Source organism: Malaclemys terrapin, chromosome 5 (assembly GCF_027887155.1).
Source record: "Malaclemys terrapin pileata isolate rMalTer1 chromosome 5, rMalTer1.hap1, whole genome shotgun sequence".
In the NCBI taxonomy this organism is placed as follows: domain Eukaryota; kingdom Metazoa; phylum Chordata; order Testudines; family Emydidae; genus Malaclemys; species Malaclemys terrapin.
In genome coordinates this window covers 51,303,360-51,313,846 of record NC_071509.1, presented here as the reverse complement: position 1 = coordinate 51,313,846, position 10,487 = coordinate 51,303,360, and the positions used below count along the sequence as shown (strand labels likewise).

Sequence of the window (10,487 nt, the reverse complement as noted above, 5' to 3'; positions counted from 1 at the left end):
TGTGAAATGGCTTTTTGTTACACTTAAAATAAAAATAAACATGCCTAGATAATTTATCCAAAGATTAAAAAAAAACTAATTTGGTAAATTCAGGTAAGTATGGTAACAATTTAGCTCATGTTGTAAGTTTAGCATGACAGATGGACCCAAAACTGGAACTCTGGATCTAAACACTCCTTTGAATACTGAGGAAGCTTGCACATAACTCAGGATCTGAACCTTATGGTTTTGGCCTAGATAGATAATGCATATATGAGTAGGTATCAACAAACAAAGTTCAATGCTGTGTTGATTTAAATTTTGTAAATTATTAAATAGATTCAGGAGCAAATTTTGCTCTCAGTTACATGGGTGTAAATCTGAAGTAAATGCATAAAAATTAAGAAAGCTACTCAACATTTATAGTGGTGTAATGAAGCAGATTTTGCCTTGCAATTTTTTGTCAAACAGTTTATTAAGTTCTACACAGATAAAATACAATACATAAAACATTAGGCCAGGTCTACACTAAAAAGTTAGGTGGGCCCAGCTATGTCTGTCAAACTGTCCTCAAGAGCATGAACACCAACCTCAGGGAAGACAGGTAAGAAGCAGGGCACAAACCCCAAATTGGATGTGAGTTCTATACTTAGATTTCACCAATCAACCATCATTTGTAAACTAACCATAGAGTCACAGACAGTCCCTTTGGGTACTCCAATTTATCTTGCCATCTAGGCAAGCTTGCCTTTGTGGTAGATGATCCCTTATGCCAAAAATCACAATAATATTCAGGTTAATCCCAGTCCCAAAGAGCCAATGAGTTGCCCCATGTCAATTGCCCTTAGAGCTCACATCAAAGACAACTCTTGTAGCCAATACTATAATAAATTATATACAGATTTATTAATAGGAAGACAAAATGAGAGTTATTTACACAGTTAAAGCAGGTAAACATACACGCAGATGAGTTCCACTCTTAAGTTTCTAAAGCTAATAGCAGCTTCTATAAGAAGCAAGCTCAATATGTCCCTGAGGGCTAACCCAGGCTAAAGGCTGAGGATTTCTTGCTAATACCTAGAAAACTTTGCACTTGAGAGTCCATGCTGCATAGAGATATATAGTATCAGGGGGTAGCCGTGTTAGTCTGTATCTACAAAAACAACAAGGAGTCTGGTGGCACCTTAAAGACTAACAGATTTACTTGGGCATAAGCTTTCGTGGGTAAAAACCTCACTTCTTCAGATGCATAGAGTGAAAGTTACAGATGCAGGCATTATATACTGACACATGGAGAGCAGGGAGTTACTTCGCAAGTGGAGAACCAGTGTTGACAGGGCCAATTCAATCAGGGTGGAGGTAGTCCACTCCCAATAATAGATGAGGAGGTGTCAATTCCAGGAGAGGAAAAGCTGCTTCTGTAATGAGCCAGCCACTCCCAGTCCCTATTCAAGCCCAGATTAATGGTGTTAAATTTGCAAATGAATTTTAGTTCTGCTGTTTCTCTTTGAAGTCTGTTTCTGAAGTTTTTTTGTTCAATGATAGTGACTTTTAAATCTGTAATAGAATGACCAGGGAGATTGAAGTGTTCACTTACTGGCTTTTGTATGTTACCATTCCTGATGTCCGATTTGTGTCCATTTATTCTTTTGTGGAGGGACTGTTCGGTTTGGCCAATGTACATGACAGAGGGGCATTGCTGGCACATGATGGCATATATAACATTAGTGGATGTGCAGGTGAATGAGCCCTTGATGGTGTGGCTGATGTGGTTGGGTCCTCTGATGGTGTCGCCAGATTAGATATGGGGACAAAGTAGGCAACGAGGTTTGCTACAGTGATTGGTTCCTGGGTTGGTGTTTCTGTGGTGTGGTGTGTAGTTGCTGGTGAGTATTTGCTTCAGGTTGGGGGGTTGTCTGTAAGCGAGGACTGGCCTGCCTCCCAAGGTCTGTGAGAGTGAGGGATCATTTTCCAGGATAGGTTGTAGATCGTGGATAATGCGCTGGAGAGGTTTTAGCTGGGGGCTGTATGTGATGGCCAGTGGTGTTCTGTTATTGTCCTTGTTGGGCCTCTCCTGTAGTAGGTGATTTCTGGGTACCCATCTTGCTCTGTCAATCTGTTTCCTCACTTCCCCAGGTGGGTATTGTAGTTTTAAGAATGCTTGATAAAGATCTTGTAGGTGTTTGTCTCTGTCTGAGGGGTTGGAGCAAATTCGGTTGTATCTTAGGGCTTGGCTGTAGACAATGGATCGTGTGATGTGTCTTGGATGGAAGCTGGAGGCATGTAGGTACGTAGAGTGGTCAGTAGGTTTCCAGTATAGGGTGGTGTTTATGTGACCATCGCTTATTTGCACGGTAGTGTCCAGGAAGTGGATCTCTTGTGTGGACTGGTCCAGGCTGAGGTTGATGGTGGGGTGGAAATTATTGAAGTCCAGGTGGAATTCTTCAAGGGCCTCCTTTCCGTGGGTCCATATGATGAAGATGTCATCAATGTAGCACAAGTAGAGGAGGGGCTCTAGGGGACGAGAGCTGAGGAAGCATTGTTCTAAGTCAGCCATAAAAATGTTGGCATACTGTGGGGCCATGCGGGTACCCCTAGCAGTGCCACTGACTTGAAGATATAAGTTGTCCCCAAATCTGAAGTGGTTGTGGGTGAGAACAAAGTCACAAAGCTCAGCCACCAGGCGTGCTGTGGCCTCATCAGGGATACTGTTCCTGACAGCTTGTAGTCCATCCTCATGTGGACTATTGGTGAAAAGTGCTTCTACATCCATGATGGCCAGGATGGTGTTTTCAGGAAGAACACCAATGCATTGTAGTTTCCTCAGGAAGTTGGTAGTGTCTCAAAGATAGCTGGGAGTGCTGGTAGCGTAGGGTCTGAGGAGAGAGTCCAAATAGCCAGATATTATCCTGCTGTAAGAGTGCCAATGCCTGAGATGATGGGGCGTCCAGGGTTTCCGGGTTTATGGATCTTGGGTAGCAGATAGAATACCCCTGTCAGGGTTCTGGGGGTGTGTCCATGTAGATTTGTTCCCGTACTGTAGCTGGGAATTTCTTGAGCAGATGGTGTAGTTTCTTTTGGTATTCCTCAGTGGGATCAGAGGATAGAGGCCTGTAGAATGTGGTCTTGGAGAGTTGCCTGGCAGCCTCCTGTTCATAATCCGACCTGTTCATTATGACTACAGCACCTCCTCTGTCAGCCGCTTTGATGATAATGTCAGAGTTGTTTCTGAGGCTGTGGATGGCATTGCATTCCGTACAGCTGAGGTTATGGGACAAGTGATGTTGTTTGTCCACAATTTCAGCCTGTGCACATCTGCGGAAGCACTCTATGTAGAGGTCCAGTCTATTATTTCGACCGTCAGGAGGAGTCCACGCAGAGTTCTTCTTCTTGTAGTGTTGGTAGGAGGGTTCCTGTGGGTCAGTGCACTGTTCAGTGGTGCGTTGAAAATATTCCTTGAGTCGGAGACGACGAAAGTAGGCTTCCAGATCACCGCAGAACTGTATCCTGTTCGTGGGGATGGTGGGACAGAAAGAGAGTCCCCGAGATAGGACAGACTCTTCTGCTGGGCTAAGTGTGTGGTTGGAAAGACTGAGATATAGTTTGAAGATTAAACTATAGAGATATATAGTTTCTCCTTGTCAGGGATTTTTATCCCCTTTCCCCATTCTCAGAGCTGTCAGTTCCCTGCTGGAAGCTGTTGCTCCCCATTTGTTCGTTTTGTTCACCTATCAAGCTAATATGTAAATGGAGCTTCATTGTCTCTGCCTGACAACTGGGCTGCTCAGAGAAGCAAATACATATTCCTCTGTCTATTAAGACCTGTTTACCAACTCCCCCAACATGCCTGGTATAAATACACTTTAGTCATAATTCCAGCATATATCCATAACTTTTAATACACACCATATACATCATGCAAGAATATTAGTGATCAGTGAGTTATTAGTCTTCCAATGATACATTACATGACACCTAATAGATATAATTTTTAACAGTGAATTAGGTACACTGAACTGGTCACAAAACTCATTACCTGATACCAGTGAGCCCCTTGCTTTCTGGCATTTGGATGTTCTTAGAATCATAGGATTGTCCAGTCAGATTATTCTTTTTTCTTATGACTGTCAGTGAGGATGTGATAGTTGTGGGTGGTGGTGTGTTTGTTGTGAAAGAATTCTTTGAGGCAGAGTCAATGGCAGAATTCTTATAGTTCTCCAAGTGTTAGCATGATATCAGGTGCTCAGGTGGAGCAGAAGTTCAGTCCTTTGGAGAGTACAGACATTTCAGATCTGGTTAGGGGTAGTCTTGATAGGTTGATGATGTTAGGATGTCTTGTAGTGTCCATGTGGTAAGTCATGGTGTCTTGATTTCTCCCAGGAGCGATGTTCTGTTGGTTGAGGAGTTGCTGTAGTTGGTTCCATTTTTTTTTTTGTGTTGGATGGCTGAATCAGGGTTTTTTGATAATTGTTTTGGGTTTCTTGCCCGATCTCCCAGTAAGTTCCCTGATTTTTTTCCCTTTCCAATGTCTGGGAGCATCTGATTATTTCTTCTTTGAGGTGGTCTCTTCTGGAGCATGTGAGGTGCAGGAGATGGTTCTCATGTTTTCTGAGGTCCTTCTGCAGAACAGTTCAGCATATTTGGAGTTGTATGTAGTCGTCAGAGGATTATAGATATTGAGTCCTCTGGAGAGGTTTTGTTTCTTGCATTTTCTCAGGAAGTAGATGTCACTGTTCAATCTGGCTTCTCTCCTCTTCATGTTGTGAAGTTTCCATTGTAAACCACAAAATTCCATATCTTCCATAGTTGTTTTCAGTGTTGTTGTAGCCATGTCGGTCCCAAGATATGAGAGAAACAAGACAGGTGAGGTTATAACTTTTATTGGGCTAACTTCTGTGGTGCAAGGTACAAGCTTTTGAGCTTCACAGAGCTCTTCTTCAGGTCTAGGAAAGGAAATCAGAGTGTCAGAGCAAAATACAAGTTGGGGCAGACTGTTAAGCATTAGACATGAATTATGTAGTACAGTCCAAGTTCTATCCATGTTACAATTTGTCTCACTGAAAGCGATGTGATGAAAAAACAAGGGAGATGTCATGCTAGGAGTCTACTACAGGCCACCTAACCAGGTGGAAGAGGTGGATGAGGCTTTTTTCAAGCAACTAACAAAATCATCCAAAGCCCAAGATTTGGTGGTGATGGGGGACTTCAACTATCCGGATATATGTTGGGAAAATAACACAACCGGGCACAGACTATCCAACAAATTCTTGGACTGCATTGGAGACAACTTTTTATTTCAGAAGGTTGAAAAAGCTACTAGGGGGGAAGCTGTTCTAGACTTGATTTTAACAAATAGGGAGGAACTCGTTGAGAATGTGAAAGTAGAAGGCAGCCTGGGTGAAAGTGATCATGAAATCATAGAGTTTGCAATTCTAAGGAAGGGTAGAAGGGAGAACAGCAAAATAAAGACAATGGATTTCAGGAAGGCAGATTTTGGGAAGCTCAGAGAGCTGATGGGTAAGGTCCCATGGGAATCAAGACTGAGGGGAAAAACAACTGAGGAGAGTTGGCAGTTTTTCAAAGGGACGCTATTAAGGGCCCAAAAGCAAGCTATTCCGCTGGTTAGGAAAGATAGAAAATGTGGCAAAAGACCACCTTGGCTTAACCACGAGATCTTGCACGATCTAAAAAATAAAAAGGAGTCATATAAAAAATGGAAACTAGGACAGATTACAAAGGATGAATATAGGCAAACAACACAGGAATGCAGGGGCAAGATTAGAAAGGCAAAGGCACAAAATGAGCTCAAACTAGCTACGGGAATAAAAGGAAACAAGAAGACTTTTTATCAATACATTAGAAGCAAGAGGAAGACCAAAGACAGGGTAGGCCCACTGCTTAGTGAAGAGGGAGAAACAGTAACAGGAAACTTGGAAATGGCAGAGATGCTTAATGACTTCTTTGTTTCGGTCTTCACCGAGAAGTCTGAAGGAATGCCTAACATAGTGAATGCTAATGGGAAGGGGGTAGGTTTAGCGGATAAAATAAAAAAAGAACAAGTTAAAAATCACTTAGAAAAGTTAGATGCCTGCAAGTCACCCGGGCCTGATGAAATGCATCCTAGAATACTCAAGGAGCTAAGAGAGGAGGTATCTGAGCCTCTAGCTATTATCTTTGGAAAGTCATGGGAGACAGGAGAGATTCCAGAAGACTGGAAAAGGGCAAATATAGTGCCCATCTATAAAAAGGGAAATAAAAACAACCCAGGTAACTACAGACCAGTTAGTTTAACTTCTGTGCCAGGGAAGATAATGGAGCAAGTAATTAAGGAAATCATCTGCAAACACTTGGAAGGTGGTAAGGTGATAGGGAACAGCCAGCATGGATTTGTGAAGAACAAATCATGTCAAACCAATCTGATAGCTTTCTTTGATAGGATAACGAGCCTTGTGGATAAGGGTGAAGCGGTGGATGTGGTATACCTAGACTTTAGTAAGGCATTTGATACGGTCTCGCATGATATTCTTATCGATAAACTAGGCAAATACAAATTAGATGGGGCTACTATAAGGTGGGTGCATAACTGGCTGGATAACCGTACTCAGAGAGTTGTTATTAATGGTTCCCAATCCTGCTGGAAAGGCGTAACGAGTGGGGTTCCGCAGGGGTCTGTTTTGGGACCGGCTCTGTTCAATATCTTCATCAACGACTTAGATATTGGCATAGAAAGTACGCTTATTAAGTTTGCGGATGATACCAAACTGGGAGGGATTGCAACTACTTTGGAGGACAGGGTCATAATTCAAAATGATCTGGACAAATTGGAGAAATGGGCTGAGTTAAACAGGATGAAGTTTAACAAAGACAAATGCAAAGTGCTCCACTTAGGAAGGAAAAATCAATTTCACACATACAGAATGGGAAAAGACTGTCTAGGAAGGAGTACGGCAGAAAGGGATCTAGGGGTTATAGTGGACCACAAGCTAAATATGAGTCAACAGTGTGATGCTGTTGCAAAAAAAGCAAACATGATTCTGGGATGCATTAACAGGTGTGTTGTGAGCAAGACACGAGAAGTCCTTCTTCCGCTCTACTCTGCTCTGGTTAGGCCTCAGCTGGAGTATTGTGTCCAGTTCTGGGCGCTGCATTTTAAAAAAGATGTGGAGAAATTGGAAAGGGTCCAAAGAAGAGCAACAAGAATGATTAAAGGTCTTGAGAACATGACCTATGAAGGAAGGCTGAAAGAACTGGGTTTGTTTAGTTTGGAAAAGAGAAGACTGAGAGGGGACATGATAGCAGTTTTCAGGTATCTAATAGGGTGTCATAAGGAGGAGGGAGAGAACTTGTTCACCTTAGCCTCTAAGGATAGAACCAGAAACAATGGGTTTAAACTGCAGCAAGGGAGGTCTAGGTTGGACATTAGGAAAAAGTTCCTAACTGTCAGGGTGGTTAAACACTGGAATAAATTGCCTAGGGAGGTTGTGGAATCTCCGTCTCTGGAGATATTTAAGAGTAGGTTAGATAAATGTCTATCAGGGATGCTCTAGACAGTATTTGGTCCTGCCATGCGGGCAGGGGACTGGACTCGATGACCTCTCGAGGTCCCTTCCAGTCCTATAATCTATGAATCTATGAATCTATGAATCTATGAATTGTGAGAGTTACACAAGCAGAATTTGGCTTTCCATCTACCTTACTACATATCATAAAAAATATTCTCTTTAGTATTTGAAGATTTCTTTTGCCATTTATGTCATTTAAAGGGGGGTGGGTGGGTGTTTGTTGCTAGGCTTGTGGAAAGAATAAAACAGTAAAGTTTTGATGTCATATTTGTATTTCTATTTCCACTAATAGCTATAGCAGTCAGAGTTCTTATCTTGCTTAAATCAGGGATTAGGAGTTAATGAATTCCCTTTCCCCCGTATTCCATATACTGAAACATTTTACAGAAGAAAATCCTGACATAGTATGTATGTGCATGAGTTTGAGCTCACAGGGGGTTGAGCTGGGACAACTAGAATCAGTTTTTTCTAGTAAGAAACCCATTTCTATTACTGCCATGCAGCATAAATTCATACTGCACAGTTGAGCATGTGCTAATCCTATAATTACTTCTTAATCCCCATCTACACTGGGGTGGGGGGGTACCACACACCTCAGAAAATTGTACTTTGCCCTTGATTTATTCCATTACTGTTCACGGCTTCTTCCAGCTGGGAGATGGCTGGCTGTTAAGTTTGATCTCAGTAGGAGTGAGATATGCTATGCTTTCTAAAACAGGCATTGTCAATCATTTCAATCAAGCCGATATTTTTAGCTGCTTAAAGACTTTGGATGTTACATTTTCTGGGTTTCAATCTTGTTTCCTGCATCTTATCCTGTAAATGACTGCACATTTTAATAGTATTCTAGACACATAAAATATTTACAATTTGTGTACATCAAATACACAAAAGAATGAGCTTCAATTAAACATTTAGACCAGGTCTACACTACATACTTACTTCAATACAACTACGTCACTCAGGTGTGTGAAAAATCCACACACCTGAGCAATGTCGTTATACCGACTATAACCCTCTGTGTAGACAGCACTATGTCAGTGGAAGAGCTTCTCCTTCCAACATCATCTCCATGAGAGGCAGTAGCTAAGTAACTAAGCCAACAGGAGATTTCTCTTCCACTGGCTTAGAGCATCTTCATCAAAGCACTGCAGCTGCGCCAATGCAGCATTTGTAGTATAGACCTAGGGTGACCAGACGTCCCGATTTTATCGGGACTGTCCCGATATTTCCTTGTTTGTCCCGTGTCCCGACCGACGTGCGGTCGGGACACCGGACAAACAAGGAAATGCCCCGGAGCCTGGAGCCTGGAAGTGCTCGCGCCCCCCCCCCTGACTCCGCCCCTCCTCCCCCATTGGCTCCCTCCCCGAATCCCCGCCTCTTCCCCGGGCTCACCATTCCCCCTCCCTCCGCAAGCGCTGGAGGGAGGCCCGGGAGACGCAGGGGGAGCGTGGGGCCGGGGTGAGTAAGAGTCCGGCCTGGCCCCGAGCAGTCAGGACTCAGTCGGGCGGTAGGGAGAGGAGGGGGGCGGCCCGCGGGGCCAGGCGGCGGCTGTTGTTGTCCCCCCGGGCAGCGGGACTCGGGAGCAGCCGCTGCTGCAGCTCCCACTGCCGCGGGGGAGGAAGCGGCCATGGCGCTCCGTGGCTGCGGCACCTCCGAACCCCCCGAGCCGGGGCCTGCTGCAGGGACCCAGCAGCGCGCACGCTGGGCCCAGCCCCTGGCCAGTCGCGTCTGGGCTGCTGCCCAGCTGGTGAAATCCTGCGGCAGCCCCGGGGCGGAGGCATCGGCCGCCCAGCCCCGTTCGTTCCCCTGCGGGACGGGGGGGCTGGGGCCCGCTGCCCCCACTCCGGGGCCGCCGCGGGATTGCACCAGCTGGGCAGCAGCCCAGACGCTGGCCAGGGGCTGGGCCCAGCGTGGGCGCTGCTGGGTCCCCGCAGCAGGCCCCGGCTCGGGAGGTTCGGGGGCGCCAGAGCCGCAGCCGCCAAGCGCCATGGCCGTTTCCTCCCCCGCGGCAGTGGGAGCTGCAGCAGCGGCTGCTCCCGAGTCCCGCTGCCCGGGGGTGAGAACAGCCGCTGCCTGGCCCCGCGGGCCGCCCCCTCCTCTCCCAACCACCCAACTGAGTCCTGCTCGCGGCCAGGCCGGACTGTTACTCACCCCGGCCCCACGCTTCCCCTGCGTCTCCCGGGCCTCCCTCCAGCGCTTGCGGAGGAAGGGTTTTTTTTTTGGCCACGCCCCCCGCCACGCCCCACCCCCCCCGCGTCACTCCCTCCTCCCCCCGCGTCCCGATATTTGCCTTGGGTGATCTGGTCACCCTATATAGACCTGCCTTCAGATATTTAAGCCTGTAGGGAGAGAGGAAAAGAAGAGGTAGGATGGAATCTGAAAGGTTACCTACTGCCGTCAGCACACCTCTGTACTCCTCAAAGGGGATAATTTGCACCTTAATGTAGAAGAATATCTGAAGACTGTAGCACCACCTATAAAGGAAGAGCAAAGCTTTGAGGTGGCTGCAAACTAATCTACATGTGCAAATCTGTAGCAAAAAGGAAACTGACAACTATGTATTGACATGTTTTTGTAAAAAAAGGGAACTAAACTGTACAACCAGACATGTTTCAAAACAAGGATCATGACTAACCAAAACAAGTTACCCTACACTGAAAAAATTGCATTGAGAAAGAATGGGGAATTTCAGTTGAATCAGCAATTTTTTTCCAACATAAAGTAGAATAAAATCTTGTTTTACAGTTAATATTTTTAAAGGATTGTGAGTAAATCTTAGAGGAGAATAATGTCATATTGGCTTAGATCTAATACCACCTTGTGGAATCCACCTCACCTACACTGGAAATTATGAGACACTGTAGAATGATTGGTATTTGGCATGATTATATTTTTATTTGTTGAATACAAAATATCTGCTGCACTGACCGTACAGAACATGAA

General features: G+C 45.0%; 1 protein-coding gene across 4 annotated transcripts; it reads right to left on the bottom strand.

The window, feature by feature from the left end:
- Positions 1 to 442: 442 nt before the first annotated feature.
- Positions 443 to 10,015, bottom strand: LOC128837575 (uncharacterized). Of its 4 annotated transcripts, none has more exons than XM_054028802.1 (2): positions 9,937 to 10,015; positions 443 to 4,922 (listed from the first exon to the last, which is right to left on the bottom strand). In XM_054028802.1, the coding sequence occupies exon 2, from the start codon at positions 2,750 to 2,752 to the stop codon at positions 1,778 to 1,780; it is 975 nt and encodes a 324-aa protein (XP_053884777.1). In that variant the 5' UTR covers positions 2,753 to 4,922; positions 9,937 to 10,015; the 3' UTR covers positions 443 to 1,777. The 4 variants fall into 4 exon arrangements, with proteins under 4 accessions (XP_053884777.1, XP_053884775.1, XP_053884774.1 ...); XM_054028800.1 differs by lacking the exon at positions 9,937 to 10,015 and adding an exon at positions 8,937 to 9,019; XM_054028799.1 differs by lacking the exon at positions 9,937 to 10,015 and adding an exon at positions 8,135 to 8,845.
- Between the last annotated feature and the right edge of the window lie 472 nt (positions 10,016 to 10,487).

Excerpts from the sequence above, each read along its gene's own strand:
- LOC128837575 (XM_054028802.1), bottom strand. The coding sequence starts at position 2,752 with ATGGATGTAGAAGCACTTTTCACCAATAGTCCACATGAGGATGGACTA.